Consider the following 26,234-nt stretch of genomic DNA (forward strand, 5'->3'; position numbering starts at 1 on the left):
CAATTATCTTGCAGCAAGGGCTGTATATATGTGTGTGTGTGTGTGTGTGTGTGTGTGTGCAATGTCTGTGCAACCCTTGCTTTGATGTAAAATAATAGAGATATATATCAACCTGATCACCTCCTCCGGTCTTGTCTGTGGGATTCCCCGATTTCCACAGCTGTTACTTCTGGTCCAGTCTCTGAAATGACAGGCCACTCACGCAGTGCTGTCCCATCCTGGCCAGTGACTGACTGAGTGACCTGTCATTTCAGAGACTTGACCAGAATAGCTGCAGTGACTAGGGAATCCCACAGACCAGATTGGAGGACACTGAGGGAGCCTGGACAGGTAAGTAATATTATTTTACACACATAATCGTCGGCCGCGCTACCCATTACACATAGCCATGCGCGGTTGGTGGCCAATGATTTTTAAACTTGCTAAAAGATAATAGGGCCCTAACCTGTCAACTCCCCCCATATCTTCTGACAAAAGATCACTTTGGGATACATTTACTTGTGGTTAAGAAAAAAAACCATATCATTCACAAAGTAAAAAGAAGATTAAAAAGGTCTCCTTTCACATCCATTTCAGTAAATACTTGTTATCTATAAAATAACAATACTGGATTCTATAATTTGCCACTTTTCAGTTATTTCATTTGGAAATGCACTTGCAGCATCTACCAGCTACAACTGTAGCAGTAGCTTTAGTAAGGAGAAAATTTACTTTTATTCTGCCGCACAAGACGGAAAGAGGGGCCGCAACTAGTCATCTGGGCAGCGAGATTAGACACCGCTCTCTGCCTGGCAGCGCGGCGGTGATGATTGACAGGTAGAGAGGCATGTTAGAGGCCCTGATACTGGACAGTATCGGGGTGCTTTTACACACAACAAAGGGCACTTTTAGGCTGCGTTCACACTACGAATATTTCAGTCAGTATTGTGGTCCTCATATTGCAACCAAAACCAGGAGTGGATTAAAAACACAGAAAGGCTCTGTCCACACAATGTTGAAATTGAGTGGATGGCCGCCATATAACGGTAAATAACGGCCATTATTTCAATATAACAGCCGTTGTTTTAAAATAACAGCAAATATTTGCCATTATATGGCGGCCATCCACTCAATTTCACCATTGTGTGAACAGATCCTTTCTGTGTTTTCAATCCACTCCTGGTTTTGGTTGCAATATGAGGACCACAATACTGACTGAAATATACGTAGTGTGAACGCAGCCCTGATCTGCAAGTTGCAGTGGTTTTGCAAAACTGGCCTTGACTGCACATCTTCTACAGGTAGAATAAGTGATTTGACTAGTGCAACCAAAGAACGCATTGCAAAACAATGGCAACTCGTGTTAAAACTAGGTGGTTAGATACTGGGTGCTTTACCTGTGCAGTCTTTGATGGGCCACCCTGAGAGAAAGAAAAATCACTGTCATTTTGAATTCTGCACCGGAACAAGTGCATGTTGTTCCTGACACAGAAGGAGACAAAGCTTTCTATTCTTTCTCTATAGCTCCTATCTCACGCGAGATCCAGTGTAATGTAATTCTATGACGCATAGTGCTGCACATTTTATTTTCACGAAAGTGTCCTACAGCCATAGATATTGTTAAAATGGAAAGTTTAAACAAAAAGGTTGAATAAAGTTTCATTTAAAAAACATTTTTTTATTCTTTCTCAATATACCATCTTTTTATTTTATTTTATTTTAATTTATGTATCAGAACACAAAACCAATATAGACAACCCATCCCACAAACAGCTTCATCAATAGAAAATAAAGTTTTTGGAATGGATCAAGACAAAAATTACTTTCATAAAACATGTTTTACTGTACTTATTTGGTATCACTATATTTATAATGACCCAGAGAATAAAGATGTCAGGGGCTCCAATGCATCTCTATGAGAGTGCTCTCATAGAGATGCATTATAGAGCCTGACTTATGGCCTCTACTTGCTTCTACTTAGGATCCTATTTCACGGGCCGATGGGGGCCCAATCAACGATGTAAACGAGCGGTGATCTGCCAGATCGGCGCTCATTTACTGGGCCTATTCCACGGTCCGATGATCGTTGAGCGAGGGCTGCAGGGACATCGTTACCGATGTCCTTGCAGCCCTTGTACCATAAATTACCTGGTAGGACTTCTCCTCCGCTCCGTCTTCCTCCCCGGCTCTCGCAGCACAGCATCAACAGCTCCGCAGCCGCCTGACTGAGCGGTCAGACAGCTCAGCCAATCACTGGCTGCAGCGGTCCTGGCCTGTGATTGGCTGAGCGGTCTGACTGCTCAGTCAGGCCACTCCGGAGCTGCTGGTAATGAGCCGCGGGACCCGGGGAGGAAGACGGAGCGGAGGAGAAGTCCTGCCAGGTAATGTATTGCGCTGCTTCTCAAATCGTAGGTCGCCCGCCGTGCACCGCTATTCCACCGTAGCGATGCACGGTGGGGGACTAATGATTTTAAGTCTGGCCCTTAATAAACGATCAGCCGATGACACGATCAACAGCTGATCGTTTTCTCTATTCCACCAAGCGATAATCAGCCGAATGGGGCCAATTTGGCCGATTATCGCTCCCGTGAAATAGGCCGCTTAGACCAAATCTTGGTATGTCTAGATTTCTTCTCAACAAAGTATTTCCAGTCTTCAAGAGAGGGATATTTCACCCTAAACCATCTTTTAGCCATTAAGACCTTGGCCAATGAGAGAGGTTTATCTGAAAGGGAGGCATCTGATGTATCTCAACGATATATAAAACGTCCCCACCTATTGCTACAGCCCGGTGAAGTGCATTACGTTTATAGAGTCTCTCTCCAGTAATACGGGACGTGATGGGCACAGCCGCATGCCTCTCTCAGCTCTAACAATCGGTGGGGCTCTGAATGCCCAGACCTTGACCAATCTTGTTTTAAACATATTTCTTTGTTTTCCTTGGTTATTATTGTAGCCCTATCTTCTTCACATACAATAGCTATAAAATTGATGACTTCTTGATGTGCTTTCCATCCAGGCATCGATCCAATGTTCTCATTTCCTCTCAATACCTTCAGTAGGTAATTTGCCTTAGTCACTGACAGAACTTCCCACACAGATTGAAATGCCCAATATTGTAAGAAGCAACCCAGCAACCGCTCCTATAGATCATAACAAAAGGGACAGGAAAAGTAGAGAATGTAGACAGTATAATGAACACATCAAGAATCTAAATAAATATATACATTTCATACTTTTGGAGTTTATTATTAGTTATTTATTTATAAAGCGCCTTTAATTACACAGCGCTATACAAGCGATAGGGGTAACAAGCAGGAACAATACAAGATCAGAACACATTACATTAACCCCTTAAGGACCGGGACAATTTTGATTTTCGCTCTTCCGTTTTTTTCCTCCTTGTGCTTAAAAGGCCATAGCACTTGCACTTTTTAAACTAGAAACCCACATGAGCCCTTATTTTTTGCGCCACTAATTGTACTTTGCAATGACAGGCTGATTTTTTTCATAAAGTACAACGCATAACAAGAAAATAAATGTGTGGTGAAATTGAAAAAAAAAAAAAAAAAACGCATTTGGGGGGTATTTGTTTTTACGCCATTCGCCCTGGGGTAAAACTGTCTTGTTATATATGTTATATATCAAGTTGTTACGATTACAACGATATGTAACATGTAGAACTTTTCTTTTATCTGATGACCTGTAAATAATTCAAACCATTGTTAACAAATATATGTTCCTTAACCCCTTCCCCCAATATAACGTCCAGGGACGTCATGAAAAGCAGTGCCAGAACGCATCATGACGTCCCTGGACGTCATCCTTTCCCTGCCTCCCTTCACTGTCCCTATCCGAGATCGGGAAGCAGGAGGAGGCTGTGTCACACAGCCTCCCCCTGCTGCCACTGCCCGGAGGGGAGCCGTGCTCCCCCCTGGACAGTTAACCTCATAAACGCTGCGGTCATTGCGACCGCAGCGTCTATGGGGAGATTCTGTGCAGCAGGGATCAGGTGGCGGGAGGAGGCTGCAGCATGTTGCCTCCTCCCGCTATCACCGCTGTAATGCTCCCCCAGGCACCCCCTTCCTTCTCCCTGTGTCCGGCCGTGCTCCCCCCGCCCAGATTCAGTCCCTTCCATGCTCTCCCCACTCCGATCCAGCTTCCCCCCGTCCTCCGATCTGTGCTCTCACTTCTTTGTCCCCCGATCTGTGCTCTCACTCCCCTTGTCCCCCGATCTGTGCTCTCACTCCCCTTGTCCCCCGATTTGTGCTCTCACTCCCCTTTGTCCCCCGATCTGTGCTCTCCCTCCCCTTGTCCCCCGTCCTCCGATCCGTTCCCCCCCCCCCCCCCGGATTCAGCACACTCATCCTGTGCTGCTGATCGATCAGGTCCCTGCACTGATCGTTTGAATCAGCTGCAGGGACCTGATCGTTTGAATGAGTCAGTGTGTGACACTGACACTCATTCACTCTATAATGCATTACAGCACTGATTATGTGCTGTAATGCATTATAGATGTACCTGCACAAGTAAAAAAAAAAACAACACACACACACACACAAATAAATAAATAATAATAACAATAATAACAATAAGAAGGAATAACAAATAAATTGAATCATTCAATCAATCAATAAATAAATAAATTAAAATAAATATACACATTCCCCATCCCCCTTTATAAATGATCCCTTAGAAATAAGATGCACATATTTGGTATCGCCACGTCCGTAATGACCCCGTCTATTAATCCGTTACATTAATTATACCGCCCGATTAACGCCATTAAAAAAATAAATAAAAAAACAAAATGAGAATTTTTTTTAATCCCGTCCCCTAAAAAATATAGAAAAAAGCTATCAATACAACACATGTACCCAAAAGGTGTACCACTAAAAACGTCAGCTAATGCCGCAAAAAAAAAAGCCCTCACATAACTCCATTGGCGAAAAAATTAAAATATTACAGCTGTTACAATTTGCAAGACACAGTGTTTATAGTATAAACGCCATAAACTATAACAAAAGTTATATAAAATGGATACCACTGTAATCGTACCGACCTGACGGATAACGATAACATGTCATACATAATGTATGGTAAACGGTGTACAATAAAATGGTGAAAAACAGCTGCTAAATTGTGTTTTTTATTCGTACCACCTCATAAAAAATTAAATAAATATTGATCAGGGTGTCACATGTCCCTCAGAATGGTACCGATGGAAACGTCAACTTGTCTTACACAAATATTTTGGCACCACAAGGCCTCTGTGACATGGTATTATGGCTATAAAAAAGCTGAAATAAAAAAAGACCCCAAAATTTCTCAGGTCTCTGTCATGTCTGCGGCCTGTGGTTGAGTCAGGTGACGCACTGCGGCCACATATGGGGGATTTCTAGAAACATTGAAACATGGGGAATAAATAGTGAGTTCCATTTCTCAGTTAGTATTTGCTGTGTTAGAGGAAAAAAATGGATTAAAATGGAATATCTGCCAAAAAAATGTAAATTTAAAATTTCCCCTCCAACTTGCTTACATTTCTGCAAAACACCTAAAGGGTTAATACACTTATGAAATGTTACTTTGAATACTTTGAGGGGTTCAGTTTTTACAATAGAGAGATTTATGGGGGTAACTAACATACAGGCCCCACAAATCCACTTCAGAACTGAACTGGTCCCTAAATAAATCTGAATTTGAAATTTTCCAGAAAATTTTAAAAATCGCTGCAAAATTTTGAAGCCCTCTAACATCCTAACAAGTAAAAGGACGTTCACCAAATGACGTCACCATAAAGTAGACATGTTGTAGATGTTGCATTAATGATTAGTTCATGTGGCATGACTATTTTTCTCAGTAAATGAGAATTTTGAATATAAAGGATTGTAAATTTTTCTAATTTTTGCGCAAATGTTGTGTTTTTTACAAAAAACCATTGAGTGTATCAACCAAAGTATACCACTAACAAAGAGGAATATGTCACGAAAAAACAATCTCAGAATAACCACGATAGTTAAAAGCATCGCAGAGTTATTACTACATAAAGAGAGACAGGTCAGATTTGCAAAATAGGCCCTGGGCATTAAGGCCAAAACAGGCTGCGGAGGCAAGGGGTTAAACATAATATATGTTCCTTTTTGATCGATTTTTATTACAATTTTTGGGGATTTGATGCGACCAAAAATGCGCAATTTTCCACTTTGGTATTTTTTTGTGCTTGCGCCGTTTACCGTGCGAAATCAGGAATGTGATAAATTAATTGTTCGAGCGATTACGCACGCGGCGATAGCAAACATGTTTATTTATTTATTTTTATTTATTTATAACATGGGAAAAGGGGGGTGATTCAAACTTTTATTAGGGGAGGGGGCTTTTTATTAACAATAACACTTTTTTTCTTCTTTTACACTTATACTAGAAGACCCCCTGGGGGACTTCTAGCATAAGTACACTGATCTCTCATTGAGATCTATGCTATATAGTTATACAGCGTAGATCAATGAAATCTGCTGCAGCCGGAAGCAATCGAGGGCCAAGCCTGGATCAACGCTATTACGGCGCTGAACCCGGCCGGTAAAGCATGTGTGGATCGCTCCTCCGGGACAACGTCCCGGGGGGGTGGGGCTGGGGGGCCATCCACCCCACAAGACACCAGGGAATCGGCTGCATAAAGGATTCAGATGCAGCTGTCAACTGAATCGTTAATTAGCGGGCATGGCGATCGGACCGTGCTCGCTAATTGCCGCGGTCACTAACTACATGCCGCACCCGGGACCGCGACGGTTCAGAGCAAGGTCGCCGTGCGGACCCGCTCTGAACCCCCCGAGGCGGGCGCAGGGCGTAAATATACGCCTGCGGTCGTTAAGGGGTTAAGGCAAATGGCAGACTGGTACATGAGGGAAGAGGACCCTGCCCGCGAGGTTTTACAATCTATAAGGTAAGGGGAGAGAAACAGGGGGTAAAGTGCAGCCAGTCAAGTGAGATGCAGAATTATAGGTTGTAGCCTAGTTTGAAGAGATGAGTTTTCAGGTTACTTTTGAAGGTCTTGATGGTGGATGAAAGCCGGATGTGTCGGTATAGCAAGTTCCTGAATATGGGGGAGGCTCGGGCAAAGTCTTGGAGGCGGTTGTGCGAGGTGCGAGTTACGAACAAGGGGGGAGTGCAGACGGAGGTCACTGGAGGATCGAAGGTTGCGTGAGGGACGGTAGCGGGATATCAGGTCACAGATGTACGGAGGGGACAGGTTGTGGATGGCCTTATGCTTCATGCTCAACAGTTTAAAGTGACTACGTTGGGCAATGGGGAGCCAGTGAAGGGATTTGCAGAGGGGAGAGGCAGAGGCAAAGTGAGGGGAAAGGTGGATTAGTTGGGCCAAGAAGACTACTGTTTAGGTTTGTATGCACTCAAAAATCTATGTTTCTTTTATATATAACATAAATGCAAAAAAATAAATAGGACATAAGGGTGTGATGGAATGGCTTTGCCTTTCTGAAAAGGTGAACAAGCCAGGCCTGCAACAGAGAGGACTCCAGTTACTTACCTTTTCCTCCTATGTCCTCCCCAAGCATTTTTCCAGTTCCCATTGTAAAAACCAGTGCAAGAGAATTACAGACAGGTACAGCCAGAGACAAATCTACAAAGCAGAAAGCAGATAGGAGTAAGCCTGTGGTAATACAGTGCTGACCATGGTGCAGAACATGTTCTATAACCTACCTGTTGAAGCCAATGTAAGGTAGAAAACCACAGACCCACTCTGGTTCAGCAAAAATGGAACCACATACTAAAATAAAAGAAAACATGCTTACATAACTATCTAATAGGTCAACTGCTACCATTTCCATATATATGGATGTCAAATTAACACACTGCATAGGTTTTTTTGTTGTTGTTGAAAACAGATGCCTGGTTTTGCGATTGCAACCACAATTCAGTCATGTGAAGGAGTCCTAATGCTGCCTGAAGTCCCGGGCAGCTTCTTCCCATCTCACCAGCCTGTTTGGATATAGGGAGAGGTCTATCAAGCACACCCGGCAGGACAGTGAATCCAGCAGGGACTGCCCTTTTTTGGAACCGCAGCCCAGTTCCAGTTTACCGTTAGATTCCCGGGCACCAGCCGGGGGTGAAGCACTGGAGGCGGGCCGGCCCACCCCCAGTGGGAGAAAAACCCCGCCCCTCTATAATGTTGCTCCATTGATTGTAATGGAGCCACGTCATAGAGGGGCAGGGGTTTCCTCCCACTGGGGGAAGGCCAGCATAACAAGTGTGCAGAGAAGGTTTCCTACTGTGTCTCTGTAGCGGTAGTTGAAATGATTAAAGGGGTTATCCAGCGAAAATCTTTTTTTTTTTTTCTTTTTTTTCATATCAACAGGTGTCAGAAAGTTATATAGATTTGTAATTTACTTCTATTTAAAAATCTCAAGTCTTCCCATACTTATAAGCTGCTGTAAGTCCTGCAGGAAGTGTTATTTTTTTTTCAGTCTGACACAGTGATCTCTGCTGACATCTTTGGCCGAGACAGGAACTGTCCAGAACAATAGAGGTGGTCTATGGGGATCATAGAAAATGGAGACAGAGTTCCTGTCTCGGCCAGAGATGTCAGCAGAGAGCAGTGTGTCAGAGTGAAAATAAATCACCACTTCCTGCAGGACATACAGCAGCTAATAATTATGCCATAGCCATAGTCTTTAACCATGTTTTCCAGGACTCCCTAGTTCTACTTTCAGCTTCAGCAGCCACCGCTTATCAAATGCCGCAAATGCTGGTTCAGACAAGCCCGAGTGTGCTGGATGTTTGCTCAGCTACACGTTCTGCATGAAAATGATCTAGACATGAGAGCAGAGACTCTGTGTAAACTACTAATGGCCCTTTGGTACTAATCACACCTGTCACGGTGTAACTGGCAGCCATAGTGTCTGCAATGTCACTATTAGTTTTGAGCGAATTTCAGGTTGGGCCAAGTGGTCAAACCCAAACACTCGGCTTTCAGCTCCCAGCATCTGGAGAAATTACATGCCACCCTATGGCTGCCACTTGAAGATGGATACAGTCTATGGCTGACACGTTTCTGAAGTTTGCCCAACACTAGTCACAATCCATAGCCGTAGCTCACCCCGGCCCACACATGTGCATTATATTGTCGTCTCTTCTCTGCGCACTCATAGATACACAGGAGCTCTTTGACTGTCAATCACAACTAGGAAGATGTGATTGATACTTACTTATGGTGTGTTTACACAGACAGATTTATCGGACAGATTTTGGAAGCCAAAGCCAGGAACAGACTATAAACAGGGAACATATAAAGAAAGACCTGAGATTTTTCCTTTTTTTCAAATCCATTCCTGGCTTTGGCTTCCAAAATCTGCCAGCTAAATCTGTCTGTGTAAACGCACCATTAGTCTGGGTTCACATTTGCGTTTGACTCTTCTCCTCAACTCCATTTGGGTAACAGACAAAAAATAAAATAAACTGATCAGTCCCTATTTACTTCAATGGGTTTTTTATTCAGATCAGTTGTGCCCAGTCCATTTACAGTGTCATTTTGAATGGACAAAAACACTTTCAGTCCGTTCAAACTCACAAACCACAAATGGAGAGTACACATCTGTTTTTTTCCCCACTGAAGTCAATGAAGATGTCATAATAGACACAGAGAGGCAAAGGCAGATGTGAGCCAAGTCTTAGTTTTAAATACAGATGAGCGAACCAGGTTCGGGTTCGAGTCCATCCGAACCCGAACGTTCGGCATTTGATTAGCGGTGGCTGCTGAACTTGGATAAAGCTCTAAGGTTGTCTGGAAAACATGGATATAGCCAATGACTATATCCATGATTTCCACATAGCCTTAGGGCTTTATCCAACTTCAGCAGCCACCACTAATCCAATGCTGAAAGTTCGGGTTCGGATCGACTCGAGCATGCTGGAGGTTCGCTCATCTCTAGTTTTAAACCTTTATTTTTGAGCATTTTATAGTTTCAAGGGTAGGAGGCCTTGGCTTAAATTTTAGACAAATGCCAAAAACAAAACACCATGGGGGAAATTTATCAGACATGGTGTAAAGTGAAACTGGCTCAGTTGCCCCTAGCAACCAATCAGATTCCACCTTTCATTTTCCAAAGAGTCTGTGAGGAATGAAAAGTGGAATCTGATTGGTTGCTAGGGGCAACTGAGCCAGTTTCACTTTACACCATGTTTGCTAAATCTCCCTCCATGTTTATTTGTGCAAAAACTCCAACGGCCAGATGTTAGCTGGAAGTAAATGGCATTTTATGACACGCCATATTTACTCAGCTTTTTTGGGGGCATTTTACTCTCCTTTCTGGTGTTTTTTTGGTCTCCGTTTCTAAAATGCAGCAAGCTGAGGGTGTAGCGTTACTCTCCCATAGGGTTCTATGGAATTCCTTCTGCCACAAAAAAAAAAAAAAGAAAAAAAAAAAGACAATTACACCTAAAGTCAAAAACGGCAAAAAAAAAAAATGCATCTTTGGGAATTTTTTCAGGCATTTTTTTTTTAAGGCCACAAAAAAAGCCACCCTTATTCACTGAAAGTGTTAATAGTGGCGTCTGGTTCCTTTTAATGGGGTACTCCAGCAACAACAACAAAAATCTTTCCAATCAACTTTCCAGAGATTTGTAATTTACTTCCCTTAAAAAGTCTCTCTGCTGCCTCCTCTGTCCATGTCAGAACTGCCCCGGGCAGAAAAAGACTGGAGATTTTTTAATAGAAATTACAAATCTCTGCCACATTCTGACATCAGTTGATTCTGGGGGGGTGGGGGAACTTTCGGTGGAGTACCCCTTTAATAAAGGTGACTGGTTACAAGACCACTTAAAGGGGTTTTCCAGCAAAAAATCTTTTTCTTTCAAACCAACTGGTTTCAGGAAGTTATATAGATTTGTAATTCATTTCTATTTAAAAAGTCTTCCCATACTTATCAGCTGCTGTATGTCCTGCAGGAAATGTAGTTTTCTTCCCAGTCTGACACAGTGATCTCTGCTGCCACCTCCGTCCATGTCAGGAACTGACCAGAGCAGTGGCAAATCCCCACTTGCTTTGGACAGTTCCTGTCTGGGACAGTGGTGGCAGCAGAGAGCAATGTGTCAAACTGGAAATAAAACTCCACTTCCTGCAGGACATACAGCAGCTGATAAGTATGGGAAGACTTGAGATTTTTAAATAGAAGCAAATTACAAATCTATATCACTTTCTGAAACCAGTTGATTTCAAAGAAAAATATTTTGGCTGAATAAACCCTTTAAGTGGTCTCGCTTCTGTGGTCAGTCCCTGGAGACGCCTGATCCTTCCTCCCGGCTATAAGGACTCTTCCAGCAGCCCCAGTGTCTCACCCTGTAGTTAGAGATGAGGAATTTGGCCTCACACAGCAGCCTCCGTACTCTCCCTTCCACTCTCACACGTTCTACCCCCTCTGCTCCTCTTCTCAGGAAGGGGTTAGTGACTCCCCAGAGTATGGCCACCAGCAGGAGGGACAGCACGTCGCCTGCACACACTGACATTGGGGCCTAGGCAAGGCGGGCAGTCTCTATTCATATTTCGGAGACAGCACTTCCGGCGCAAGTACCATAGAGAGCCGGAAGTAGATTCTCTATCGTTCCCACTTCCGGGTCCTTTCTACACGCGCATCAGGGCAGCCGGCAGCCGCATCCAGAATGGTGAGTGAGCGGGACCTATATATTCGCCTTATAGACGGCTGGAGATTGTTCCCTCATGTATCCCGTATACTCGGGATGGAGGGAGCGGTATAATAATCCGCTACATTTCTTATCCCGCTGACGCTTCGTGTAGATCAGGGATGGGGAAGCTTCGGCCCTCCAGCTGTTGCAAAACTACAATTCCCATCATGCCTGGACAGCCGAAGCTTTAGCTTCGGCTGTCCAGGCATGATGGGAATTGTAGTTTTGCAACAGCTGGAGGGCTGAAGGTTCCCCATCCCTGCTGTAGATAAAGGGCAGCGCACAGGCCTCTGGGCCCCTGTGTAGTGTGGGCCCCTGTGCTGGCTCCATGTATCTGCGCATAAACCAGTTCTGTACAGTTTTGGAGCTCCCCATCTCCTAATGATACATAAAGCCAAGAGGTCCATGAGCCCGCTCTATAGCACACAGGAGGTATGAATGCTCTGAGGGTATGTCCTCACCTCCCCCCTGCTTGCGGACCCATAGGCTTCATTGTATGGCTTGCCAGATTGCGCTTCCCGTCTGAAGAATGAGCAGGTTCATTCTTCGAGCGGACAGCGGAATCTGGCAAACCGTAGAATGAAACCTATGGGACCAGCGGAGATACGCGCTGGATGATCTGCAGGGATTCTGTAGTGGACATACCCTTATAATACTTCTGCAGTAGTTGGGCATAACGTGATTTAGGTTGCATTCACACGTTCTGTGATCCGCACGGACGTGGAATGCATGTAACGGACTCACGCCCATCCCCCGCCATCATCTGTGATAAGCTGCTGGGAGCGGGGGAATTGTATGCATATGCGCCATACTAATGAAGCAGCCGTGCGGCGCATATGCATACGGTTCCTCTGCTCCCAGTATCTTATCACAGATGCTGCCCGGAGAGGGGGGAGTCTGTCACAGGCATTCTATGTCCATGTTAAATGCAGCCTATGGGTCCTATTAGACTTAGGGCCCTATTCCACCGGACGATTATCGTTTGCATAATCATTAACGATTAACGATCTCAAACGACCGCTATTGCGAAAGACCTGAAAAAGTTCACTCATTTCCATGGAACGATAATCGTTACTTATGATCGTAATTGCGATCGTTTTTCTTTTCTATTTATTCGCTATTGCGTTTGTATCTATTGCGAACGACCGAACGATGTCTTATTCAATGCGAACGTTTTGTGAACGAGCAACGATAAAAATAGGTCCAGGTTTTAGGGCCCTTTTCCACAGTAACGATAATCGTCCGGATCGGCCCCATTTGGCCCGATTCGGCCGATTATCGTTTGGTGAAATAGAGAGAATGATCAGCCGACGATCGTGTCATCAGCTGATCGTTCATTTAGGGCCAGACCTAAAATCATCGTTCCCCCACCACGCATCGCTACGGTTGAATAGCGGTGTGCGGCGGGCGACCAACAATTTGACAGGCTGTAGCATCATACATTACCTGTCAGGTCTTCTCGGCGCTGTCTTCCTCCCCGAGTCTCGCGCGCTCTATCTTCAGAATGGCCGGTCAGCTGACAGAGCGCTCAGCCAATCACAGGCCGGGACCACCGCGGCCTGTGATTGGCTGAGTTTGGCCGGTCAGCTGACCGGCCATTCTGAAGATAAAGCACGCGAGACCCGGGGAGGAAGACAGCGCCGAGAAGACCTGACAGGTAATGTATGATGCTGCAAGGACATCGGTAATGATGTCCTTGCAGCCCTCGCTCAACGATCATCGGGCCGTGGATGAGCGAACCGGGTTCGAGTCGATCCGAACCCGAACGTTCGGTATTTGATTAGCTGGGGCTGCTGAACTTGGATAAAGCTCTAAGGTTGTCTGGAAAACATGGATACAGCCAATGACTATATCCATGTTTTCCACATAGCCTTAGGGCTTTATCCAAGTTCAGCAGCCACCGCTAATCGAATGCCGAAAGTTCGGGTTCGTATGGACTCGAGCATGCTCCAGGTTCGCTCATCTCTAAAGGGAACCATTCACCCCGTGGCCCCCGTTATAAACAGACAAACAGTCACATAAAGGTCAATATACTTACCATATCGCTCCCGGTCCCGTCCCGGATCTCGTTGTTGACACGGAGAAATCGCCGAATCTTCTTCTCCCGCCCATTATGGTAATGAGCTGAGATGAGTCCAACGTCCATAGGAAACGACGGACGAGTCCAACTTATTCATGAGGTCCTCTTCTCGTCGCCGCCCATCCACGCCTCCTGGAACTTGATTGACGTCTTCAGTCTTCAGTTTCCTCACGAATTCCCGCGCAGGCGCCGTTGCGAAGGTCTCGTCATCTCTTCTGCGCCTGCGCGGTAAACAGGATACGTGCTCTTGACGTTCCTGTGTACCGCGCATGCGCGAAGTCCAACACGTCACCAGCTCTGACAATCGGCGCACGCGCAGTAAACATTGAAGCTGTGGAGCGGCTTCAATTGTGAACTGCGCATGCGCCGAAAACGACCGTCACGGCGCCTGCGCGGGATCCGGCGAGAAGAGAGAAGACGAAGACGAAGAAGACCCGGCGTCAATCAAGTGTCGGAGGCGGGGAGAAGGCTGGACTTCGGGCCGGCGGCGCTCATTACCATAATGGGCGCGAGAAGAAGATTCGGCGATTTCTCCGTGTCAACAACGAGATCCGGGACGGGACCGGGAGCGATATGGTAAGTATATTGACCTTTATGTGACTGTTTGTCTGTTTATAACGGGGGCCACGGGGTGAATGGTTCCCTCTAATTATTAACGATAAACAATCGCAAACTATATTGTTTATCGTTAGCCTGAAATTGTTCACTGTATAACACAGAAAGATAGTTGTTAGTTATCATTGCTACAACAATCATTTTTACGATCAGTTACTCCATCTGATCCCAATAAAAGGAACGATTTGGAATTATGCTGCGTTTACACGTAGCGATAATTGGCCCGATCGTACGATTAACGATGTCGGAGTAACGTTTTTTTTCATAACGAGCAGCGTTTAGACGGTATGATATATCGTACGGAAAATTCATTGTGCGATCGTTTTGCCAACGCTTAAGCCTATCTCACACATTGGTTAAATCGGCGAACGACTGTTCACAGGGAACGATTTGCGAATTTCTTGCGAACGACGATTTGATAACATGTTGAAAGATCAAAATGCGCGATGTATCGTTCGTCGTATGATCGTTCGCTGCCTTTACACGTACGATTATCGTTCGAATTCGATCGTTATCGCGCAAATTTGTACGATAATCGTTTCGTGTAAACGCACCATTACACTGAATGATTAGTGAACCAATTCGGAATTGCAGCGAACGATTAGTAATGATTTTAGGGTCAGATCTAAATCAACAATAAACGGCACACAAACGATTTTTCGATGGTCGCTTTCAATTACACAGAATGATTATCGTTTAGATTCAAACGATATAACAATTTTCCGCCTGATAATCGTCCCGTGTAATAGGGTCCTACCACACATCAGTTTAAAGGAGACCTGTCACCCCCCGTGCCGGGGTGACAGGCTCCCGAACCCCCGTTACAGCCCCCTATACTCACCTGATCCCGCCGGGTCCCGCTTCCTGATCCGGTCGGGTCACAGAGATATGAGCTCCCGAAGCCCGGCGCGCGCGCTCACAGGAGAGTCCGACGCTCATAGAGAATGAATGGGGAGTCCGATGCTCCGTCATTCTCTATGGGCATCGGACTCTCCTGTGAGCGCGTGTGCCGGGCTTCTGGGGCTCATATGTCCGTGACCCGGCGGGATCAGGTGAGTATAGGGGGGTCGGGAGCCTGTCAACCCGACACGGGGGGTGACAGGTCCTCTTTAATGTGGATCTGTAAACATACCTTGATTTGAGGGACATGTTTGCAGCACGGATCTACCCATTTTAATGGGTCAGTGCAAATGCGGGCGGTTACCGTACACGTCTGCAATATTGTCTGTAGTATGGATGGAGAGGTAAAGTGATATATGAATAGGGCCTCAGTGTAGTTATAACATTGTAGGTATGATGGCTTTCTCATAAAGGCGAGTGCTAAAAGGATTTGTCAAAATGTTCAGGTTCGGCAACATTATCTGAACCTGACCACTCGGCATCTGATAACCGGTGGCTACGGAAGCTGGATGCAGCACTAGGGAGTCCTGGGAAACATGGATACATTGCTTATAGCCTATGGCTTTACCTATGTTTTTTATGTAGTCTTAGGGCTGCATCAAACTTTCAGCCAGTCATCATGTGCCACAAGCTCAGGTTCTGACGGACCCCAGCAACAGTAATCTGAGGAGAGCTGCCCCTGTGCTATAGAGCTGACTACTGCATACAGATAATAGAGGCGTCCTGACCGGGAAGCTGGTGTTTGTTATCTCCTCTTTGCTGTAAATGAAGCTTGTCTCTAAACTAATAAAATAAAACTGTGATTTCTGTTTGCAGAGACCTATCCTGCTCCAGGGCCATGAGCGGTCCATTACCCAGATCAAGTACAACAGAGATGGGGACCTGCTATTCACAGTGGCTAAAGATCCAGTAAGTCAATTTCCCTTCACTAAAAGTCCTATTCTGTTGGATAAGTTAAATATTCATGGTATACTTTAATCTTCCTAAAAAAAGTAATCTTCCATGTGCCTTTGCTCCTAGGTGGTTAACGTTTGGTACTCTGTGAATGGAGAACGCCTGGGAACCTACAATGGTCACACAGGAGCAGTGTGGTGTGTGGACGTGGACTGTATCCTTTCCATTACAACGTTCAGGGATTTGCAGGTTAAATATCTAATGGTTAAAGGGGCTATGGGGGCTGGGCAGTGCTCCTAACGGTCTCACTGGACTCTGGAGCACGCAACTAACTGCACCGCAACAGCGCTGAGGAGAAAGGTAAGAGACATACCTCCTGCACAATAGGGACATATTAGATCCGTCTAACCTGCTGATAGTTCCCCCTTAAAGGGGTTATCCAGCACTACAAAAACATGGCCACTTTTCCCCCTCTCTTGTCTCCAGTTCAGGTGTGGTTTGCAATTAAGCTCTATTTACTTCAATGGAACTGAGTTTGAAACCCCACCCAATCTGGAGACAAGAGAGGAGGAAAAGTGGTCATGTTTTTGTAGCAATGGATAACCCCTTTAATGAAAGATTCTAGTTTTGATTTTTGAATGTCTTTTACTGTGTGACTTGGACCTTCATGTTTCAGCTGGTAAAACCTCACTTATCACGGTTTTATCTGCCGAATGAGCGCAGTATGATGATGGAGGATTAAGTGCATGGCAGTTACACTTTAAACTTATTTTTAAAGAATTTTTGATTGTCCCCCCCCTCCCCAAATTGTTACATTTTACAATTATCCTGAAATCTTGTAGTTTTCATTCTCACCATTTAACCTAAAACTAAGTGGAGGCTTCCTGTTCTGTAGAAAACACTTACCAGCAATGTCGTCCTTATCACAGATAGGAGTGGTGACAGCAGTGTATAGTCAACAGAGGTCCATACAATGGCTGACACTCACAACTCATCCACCCCGCTCCCTGTAGAATGTCCTCAGTACTTGTCACAGAGCATGCCTAGAAACCTCTCCCATATAATTAATAGGGTCTGGCACAGGCTATCATCTATGTCCATCAGACGTGCTGTTGAAAGTAGCTTAGGTAAGATGGTCTCCCTCCTAATAAATCTACATGGGTGTACCCATCTGGGTCCCTTTATGGTATATCTTCAAAATTTGCCAAAAATGTTGCCTCTATGTGGGTCCCATCTCTGGGACCCGCACCTAGCTTTAGATTTAGTTCTGGCAGCTTACACAATTTACATTAGTCTCATTAACTTCAGTGGGAGTAAACTGCATAGCCTGCGATTTATGCTGCTGTTCTGTGTGGAACAAAAGCCCCAATTCGATTGTCTGAAAGGAGCTGCTCTGTCTGCCAGTATGACTGTGAGGTGGTTTGACTAGTTAAATAGGCACTGTTGTCTTAAAACTTTGCATAGATCAGTAGTCTGAGCAAAATAAATAAATATTGTACTATATCTTATCAAACAAAAATGCTTCCTTCGCTCCCCTTCCTGCTAAACTGTCAGCCACTTCAAGCTTGGCAACGACTTACTGGTGAAGTCTTGTAGCTAGCTCAGGGATCATATTACAAGTCTATGTATGGGGGAGGGAAAGCCTGAGAACACACACATTGCAGACAGATTAACGACAATTTACAGAGCAGAAATCTGCTGAAAAATGCCATATACAAGATTAATAATGGCCAGATATGGTAATACTCCTCATGTACACACACAGGATGGTGTATCCTAAAAAGTCACTTGAAAAGACAGGTCCGCTTTTTAGGGTTTTGCATTAGTAGCAGTTAAGCATCTTTGAAAGAGAACATCCTTAACACAAGTGTGAAGGGGACACGCGTCATGTGCTTTCTGGATCCGCAGATAACTCCTGCAGGTTATGGGACTGTGAAACAGGTAATTCCATCTTCTGATTTTTTATTTTTTTTTCTGAATCATTTACAATCATATGAAACTGGTTTCTAGTTGAGTTCCCTGACACTAGTGCAAAGACTAAATGAACCAGCGGCCCGTGTTTTGCCCTCCTCACTGTTAGCATTGTATCAAGGGTGATCAAATATTAGGAGCCAAGATACCAACGCTGTGGGACATTTCTGTTGGTCTATGAAAGTTCCTATTGTACATTTTGAGGCAAATAACATTGACTATCACAAAAATACACATTTGGGTATATGTTACAGATTCCTTTAAGTTGAGTCTATTACAGGCTTTAGTTTTTAGTCAGAATTCTTAAAGGGGACCTGTCACCCCAGGACCTGGGGTAAAGCCCCCGATACTTACCCACCCCTGCCGATCCTGCTCTCCAAGCCGGTCCCGATGGTCTACACGCTCAATATGTAAATGAGAAAAGTCTGACGTCCATAGGAAATCACATCATGGCGGGGATTCCACTTGAAGTTCCTCGCCTATTCCGTAGTGTGAACATACCCTTACCATCTATTTGTTTTCTTTTATGATCTGTAGGAAAACAGCTAGCTCTGCTGGAGACAAACTCAGCTGTCAGAACCTGCGGGTTTGACTTTGGGGGAAATATCATCATGTTTTCAACAGACAAGCAGATGGGTTACCAGTGCTTTGTCAACTTCTTTGACCTAAGAGACCCATCTCAGATTGGTGAGTATAAAAATTTTTTATATTTTTGCAGTTTCATTTTTTCCTCCTCATCTTATAAAGGCAATAATGCTATTATTTTCCAGATACAGGGCCATATGAGGGCTTGTTTTTTGAAGGACCAATAGTACTTTATTTTGTCAATTTACATTTTACCATAAAATGAATGGGGGGGGGGGAATATTTGTGGGGTAAAATTGAGGGAAAAAAAGTATTTTTTTTTTTTTTTTTTTTTGTGGCGGGGGGTTTACACCATGCAATTACATTAAGGGAGCATTCACATGTACAGTATCCACAGCAGATCTGATGCTGTGTTAAAGGGGTTGTCCGGCGCTAAAAAATTATTCACAGAATAACACACATTACAAAGTTATACAACTTTGTAATGTATGTTATGTCTGTGAATGGCCCCCTTCCCCGTGTCCCACCACCCCCACCCGTGTACCCTTAAGTGTGGTGCGCTATACTCACCTGTCACGTGCCGACCACGGTCTCCGATCATCAGCAGTGACGTCTTCTTCGGGCGGCCGGCGGATCTTCCCGAGTGCCGGCCGCCTTCTGCAGCGTCATCCGAAGCTCAGCCGCGATTGGCTGAGCATAACTGTGCTCAGCCAATCGCAGCTGATGACCAGGCCGCGTCATCAGCCGCGATTGGCTGAGCACAGTTATGCTCAGCCAATCGCGGCTGAGCTTCGGATGACGCTGCAGAGGGCGGCCGGCACTCGGGAAGATCCGCCGGCCTCCCGAAGAAGACGTCACTGCTGATGATCGGAGACCGTGGTCGGCACGTGACAGGTATGTATAGCGCACCACACTTCCGGGTACACGGGTGGGGGTGGTGGGACACGGGGAAGGGGGCCATTCACAGACATAACATACATTACAAAGTTGTATAACTTTGTAATGTGTGTTATTCTGTGAATAATTTTTTAGCGCCGGACAACCCCTTTAAGTCATTTAGCTAAAACCCACTGCGATACGGTACATATGAAGCTACCCTTAAGGTGACATTATCTTTACTCTGTGGGTCAGAACAATTACAACAATATCCAATTTATATGGCTTTATATTTATATAAGCAATTTTTAATTCCCTCAGGAGACTATTATAAGCAAGCATTCGACTACTTATTCAAATACAGTGTGTTGCTATTTTAGTGCATTGATTTGATATGTGTTCTGCCTATGACAGACTGTAGAAGCCGATCTAGCATAGAAGCCACAGAGGTTTTCAGAAAGATCTCATCGTGGGGAGCCGATCCAACTCCTATACCATCATATAATAGTTATGAGACATACATCGCTGTGATCGCTTGTGTTGGTCATTAGCAGCGGGAGTCGGCAGGGATGAACAGCTGTAGTGCCCCATATAGCCACCCATATCTGCGCTATAGGCCCCTCCCCTCCGTGACATCATCCCCATCTAGGCCCTGCCCCTCCACAGCCATTGGAATGGGCTGACCTAGAGACCTAGGGTCTGCCCCCTTTTATCCGGCTGTCACAGAGTGGGCCTATGCCTCTAGATTGGCCTACTCTGATGATGGTGTGGAGGGAGCGGGGCATTGACTGAAATTACGGCACAGAGGTGGCGGGGCCTGCGGCGCCGATGTGGGCAGAGGTATAGGCCACTATAGCTGTTAAGCTTCAGATAAGCTTAAGAATGGTGCTAAGAACTCCTTATGTGGAAAGGGGGTTACAATATCACTTTAAGGCTGGGTTCACACTACGTATATTTCAGTCAGTATTGTGGTCCTCATATTGCAACCAAAACCAGAAGTGGATTAAAAACACAGAAAGGATCTGTTCACACAATGTTCAAATTGAGTGGATGGCCGCCATTTAATGGCAAATATTTGCTGGTATTTTACAACAACGGCTGTTATATTAAAATAATGGCCGTTATTTACTGTCATATGGCGGCCATCCACTCAATTTCAACATTGTGTGAACAGAGCCTTTCTGTGTTTTTAATCCACTCCTGGTTTTGGTTGCTATGAGGACCACAATACTGACTGAAATATACGTAGTGTGAACCCAGCCTAAAAGACTATGCAGCGATGTGAAAGGGTAACCTCTTAAAAACAGTTTTGTTTTTCTTCCTTACCATAACTTAGTTATTCCAGTAGTTTCTATCTCTGTCAAATAGCTGCCTAGACGCTGTGGCTGCTACTAAACACGGTATCTAGGGGTTAAATGACCAGCAACAGAATGATCATTGATGCTGGTCACTGATGGTGGGAATCGGCTGTAAATGGCAACTGGCACCTGCCATGTATTGAGTGGTCTTGGCTCCTGAGCACGCTTCATACTCTCTGTGTGCACACCTGCAATACATTTATGGGAGATGTCACCAAAGGAGTTAAAGGGATTATTCAGGATTAGAAAGAAGGGCATGGAGCCAAGTTATATCACAACACAACCAGATGTACAGATGAGTACCTGAGTACAGGTGTTAAATATTCATACACCTAACTTATTATATGATATATGAACGTTTAATTCTCACTAAGTAAATTATTTTCTGTAAAAAAATTTTAGAGGACAACGAACCTTACATGAAGATTAACTGCAGCGAGTCAAAGATAACCAGTGCTGTTTGGGGACCTCTAGGAGAGAATATCATTGCTGGACATGAAAATGGAGAGCTGAACCAATATAGTGCCAAGGTGAGTGACTGGTCATTGTCACTAGATAACTTAAAGAGGTACTCCAGCAAAAAAAATTTTCTTTAAAATCAGCTGGTGTAAGAAAGTTATATAGATTTGTAATTTACTTCTATTAAAAAATCTCAAGTCTTCCCATACTTATTAGCTGCTGTATGTCCTGCAGGAAATGTTTTATTTTCAGTCTGACACAGTGCTCTCTGCTGACATCTCTGGTCGAGACAGGAACTGTGCAGAGCAGGGGAGGTTTTCTATGGGGATTCATATAAAACTGAGACTCGTCCAGAGATGTCAGTATAGAACACTGTGTCAGACTGAAAATAAAACATTTCCTGCAGAACATACAGCAGCTAATAAGTAAGGGAAGACTAGATTTTTTTTTATAAAAGTATGAGTTTATCTGAAAGAAAAATATTTTCGCTGGACAACCCCTTTAAACTTTTATCTTTTTGTTGTTCTGCCTAAGAGCGTGCACACTTTTAAAATTTTTTGACTAGACATTGTACAGATACGCCTGATGTATTAATCAGTCTACCACTATGATAAATCGGAGGCATTTAAAGGCTGTCTGTTTAGGTTTGCACTTAAAAAAAAAATAATTAGGTTCCCTATACACTTAAGACGATTGTCGTCCGAACCCGATGCTCGCAGCAGATTCGGCAGTCAGTCTAGTGTGCTTAGGGCCACCCTGAACCACCAACAGATGATGTTGGTGGTGATAAGGGTCTACCATGGTAAAAAATCATGGCCGACCCCTTTGTTCGGAAAGAGTAAGCCACAGCGAGAGCGCTCTCACTGCGACTTACCCCTCCCCATAGAGAACACAGGAGTGCTCGGCCATGCAGTTATTGAAGGTGCATGAAGATTTTTAGTCTGTTTTAGTAAATCTGGACGATTGTGTATTTTTCCATTATATTGTGTGGTCTGGCTATAACATAAGGGGGCATATTACTACACAACTAGGCAAATCTGGATTTTTACAGTCTGGACATGCTGGATAGCAACCTCTGCCAGTGATGTCATGCAGGTACACCCTCCTAGTACCAGTTTGTCTGAATTGGTTATTTTTATATATGTGTTATGTTTTGTGAGATTTAGCATTCATTTAATAATATAAAAGAAAACTTTGTCAGATGAGGATTCTTGGTAAGCTTTTTTATTCTTACTGTACTAATAATATTTTATTTTTATTTTTTTATATAGTCTGGAGAAGTTGTCAACAATATCAAGGAGCATACCAAGCAGATCAATGATATTCAGACCTCCAGAGATATGTCTATGTTTATCACAGCCTCCAAAGACTGCAGCGCCAAGGTACCAGGTTCCAAGTCTTTTATTAAACAGTATATAAGGAATGTATAGGTAAAGCTGCGGTCACACACAGTGTACTTGTTGCTTTTCTTAACTGATGGAAACCTCCTTAACCAACATAAATCTGTGCCTGTGTGTATTGCTGCGACTGTAGCAAACAAAAAACAGTTACTGAATCAGCTGTAGTTTTTAGTCCTTGCCCACTAAGTGACATACATGTACATTGTAAAATTCCTTTACTTCAGGCAAAGTGGCACAGTGATTGTGTGGAAACCAGTTCCAAGAGCCTCCTACAACACCATCTAGGTCAGGGATGGGGAACCTTCAGCTGTCCAGCCATGATGGGAATTGTAGTTTTGCAACAGCTGGAGGGCTGAAGGTTCCCCATCCCTGATTTAGATGGCACCTTTAATAGAGAACATGGCATCTACCGGTATATGCTTAATATGTAATGCTTTGGTATACACTGTATACCTGATGCCTGAGTGATCAAAAGATTCCATTGTAAATTTCCCTAGAACAGTATTATTATTATTATTAATATATATATATATATATATATATTTTTTTTTTTCCCCCAGCACATTCACAGATATTTGTGCAGTCAGAAGAATAGTACAATAGAGCATTAAACTTATGTTTTTTTTTTCTTTGTGGTGTGTGGCTGCATAATACCTACAATAGAGCGTATATTTGAAAAGGGTTTTAGAGATTTTGTTTCTCCTTGATACACATGTCTAGGTGTGGAATTATTTAGTGTATATAATATAATCAGTGTTTTCTCTGCAGCTGTTTGACACCACAACGCTAGAACATCAAAAATCCTTCCGTACCGAGAGACCAGTAAACTCTGCAGCGCTGTCTCCAATCTATGATCATGTGAGTAAAAAAAAAAAAAGTGAGGAAAAGATAAAACAGAATTAAACTATGGGGGAATTAATGTATTTTCTAAAGAAAACCCCGACAGGACCACGAACAGGGGCTTTAAATAAAAAATAAAAAAATAGTTATGGTTAGATAACCCCTTTTAATTATTGGGACTCTGAAATGACAAATTAGAATTGGGCACAAGAAAGGAAATACGTTGGCAAATGACACATATATTTTTCTCACTTGGCACATTTAGTCTCTTGGCAGTTTTGATTGAACAATAAAACCTAGTTCACAGGTGTCTAGCTGTTGCGAAACAATCCCCATCATTCCTCGATAGTCAAAAACATGGCCACTTTCTTCCAGAAACAGCACCTCTCCTCTCCTCAGTTTGGGTATATGTTTTGCATTGAAGTAATTAGAGCTGGATTGTAATACCACACACAACCTGGGGACAGGTGTGGCGCTGTTTTTGCAAGCAAGTAGTTGTGTTTTTTCTAATTTTAGAGAACCCCTTTAAGGAGCTTCACCTGTCCTGTAATTTATGGTATATATTGTGCGTTTTTCCTGTGCGGTTTCCTGCCCCATGACTGGAGCAAGAGAATAATTGCTATATGTGATTTGCTGCAAAAAAAACTAAGTTGGTCTTTTTACATTGACTGTTGTGCAGGTTGTTTTGGGAGGAGGACAGGAAGCCATGGATGTAACAACCACCTCCACTAGGATTGGTAAATTTGAGGCAAGGTAAGCAACAAAGTTAACAGTGTCACTCAGAAAATAGTTATTTCATGGAGCCGTCCGGTAATAACTCTGTTACTTCCAGATTTTTCCATGTTGCTGTTGAGGAGGAATTTGGCAGAGTGAAGGGCCATTTTGGACCCATCAACAGTTTAGCTTTCCACCCAGATGGCAAAAGGTAAGTGCAGTCTCCATCAAATCTTCCAGTAAATCAATTTGTATCAATCTTTTGTGTGTTTGCAATTTCAGCCATAGCAACGCGCTCCTGCCTAGTGTGAATGATGTTTTATGACCAAATTTGTCTTTTTGCCTGTAAATCCATTTGTACATGATAATGACAGGTACTCTTCCATCTCTCTACAGTTACAGCAGTGGCGGAGAAGACGGATACGTCAGAATACATTACTTTGACCAGCAATATTTTGACTTTGAATTTGAATCTTGAGCTTATGACTCCTTGTTGACCAGAATGCGCTAAGAATCCTATTACAACAAAATGTCATTTAAAGACAGTACATTCTTTCAATTTGAATGTATAAATGGGCTTTACACTTCTGTAAAATGGGGTTACGTAGTGTCAGGACATTCATTGGTCACACTATGTAACATCATTTCCACCCTGGAGAGTGAAAGCAAACTTAAGCAATGTGCATACTGCCTTTTATCTATTAGTTGGTGGTATACATCCAACATATAACCCTGATATTTGTCATTGAAAAAAAAAAGAGTATACCATGTGGTGTATTTTTTTTTTTTTTTTGCAGTGGTCACCTGTATAGGAAAACACAAATCTGTGCTTTCCTATACAGTAAAAAAAAAAAAAATTATTGAAATTTACCAGCTCATTCCTATTCCCTAGTTATAAGATGGACTGAAATGACTTTCAAACTCCCATGCAGTTGTGTTGCTGGCAATGGCCTGAATGAGACCACCTACAGAGAATGGCTTTTTAGGAGCATTTTATGTGTAACCCATATTTACATTAATGTTGAATTGTGTAGAAAATTAATAAAATATATTTGCCCGGTGACCTTAAACAGTAGCCATTGTTTCTACAAAGTCGTAATAAAAATAAAAAAAAATCAACTGCTGTATAGTCTGTGTGACATGTTGTCAAAAGTTTATTTTTAGTTTATGATGGGGATGCTTTAAAAGATTCCTATTTAACTGCTAACGCTAAGGGCCCTATTCCACAGAGTGATAATCTGCCGAATGAAGACAACGGCTGATCGTATCCTTTGGTCCTGACTTGGGGTGGGGTAGCTGAATTTTGTGTCTACAGCACAGAAAGGGCCCGGTTATTTTTACCATGTATTGTCTACATATACTGCGCCCCCTGCTGGACACTTAAGGTATATAGACCCAGGTGTTGACATCACGTTTTTTTTTAAGTTTAGAGTAATTATTACCTGCCTGATCTACTGAATTGAGGGAAATAGCACTATATATGTATTTTCCATAACTAGTGCACATTAGGAATTTGTCTAACTTTGCTTATGAAAAAACCTAGATACTTATTCGCAGTATCTGAGGTGTCTGTCAGGGTAAGAATGCTTTTGAAATGGAAAATAAAAGTAGAATATAAAGTGTGTGTTTTGTCCGTAGGAATGTTCGTAAATGTATATAGAATGGAACTTTTATGCCAATGATGCCCGACATTCAGACATGTTCAGGTTAATTTTCAATGTAGGAACAGCTGCCATTTGCTTCCAGGTTTTGGATGGGACCAACAAAGCAGTTTAGTAGGGATCGTCACCTGAAAGTTCCCATGTTCGCTGCCATGACATCTCTTTATGTTCTGCGGGTAGTAAATATCTGAGAAAATAACCTGTCAAA

At 43.5% G+C, this 26,234-nt stretch overlaps 3 protein-coding genes across 6 annotated transcripts in view; 1 reads left to right on the forward strand and 2 right to left on the reverse strand.

Annotated features, from left to right (window-relative positions):
• Positions 1-1,677: 1,677 nt before the first annotated feature.
• On the reverse strand, positions 1,678-11,574 carry TMEM234 (transmembrane protein 234). Its single transcript, XM_069971348.1, has 4 exons — positions 11,329-11,574; positions 7,696-7,762; positions 7,523-7,615; positions 1,678-3,122 (listed from the first exon to the last, which is right to left on the reverse strand). Exons 1-4 carry the CDS (start codon positions 11,494-11,496, stop codon positions 3,052-3,054), a joined length of 399 nt encoding a protein of 132 aa, XP_069827449.1. The 5' UTR covers positions 11,497-11,574; the 3' UTR covers positions 1,678-3,051.
• Positions 11,554-25,494, forward strand: EIF3I (eukaryotic translation initiation factor 3 subunit I). The gene is made up of 11 exons (XM_069971345.1): positions 11,554-11,652; positions 16,085-16,177; positions 16,289-16,376; positions 18,038-18,103; positions 18,671-18,820; positions 21,355-21,482; positions 22,683-22,793; positions 23,580-23,669; positions 24,331-24,404; positions 24,484-24,576; positions 24,762-25,494. The coding sequence occupies exons 1-11, from the start codon at positions 11,650-11,652 to the stop codon at positions 24,841-24,843; spliced, it is 978 nt and encodes a 325-aa protein (XP_069827446.1). The 5' UTR covers positions 11,554-11,649; the 3' UTR covers positions 24,844-25,494.
• LOC138793061 (myotubularin-related protein 9-like) overlaps positions 23,370-26,234 on the reverse strand; it is a 44,146-nt gene continuing 41,281 nt past the window's right edge. For all 4 annotated transcript variants that reach the window (XM_069971342.1, XM_069971340.1, XM_069971341.1 and 1 more), the window contains one exon: positions 23,370-26,226. In XM_069971342.1, coding sequence (XP_069827443.1) covers positions 26,138-26,226 — 89 coding nt within the window. In that variant the 3' untranslated portion in view covers positions 23,370-26,137. The remainder of the gene's footprint in view (positions 26,227-26,234) is intronic.

This window comes from Dendropsophus ebraccatus, chromosome 5 (genome assembly GCF_027789765.1).
Source record: "Dendropsophus ebraccatus isolate aDenEbr1 chromosome 5, aDenEbr1.pat, whole genome shotgun sequence".
Taxonomy (NCBI): Eukaryota; Metazoa; Chordata; class Amphibia; order Anura; family Hylidae; genus Dendropsophus; species Dendropsophus ebraccatus.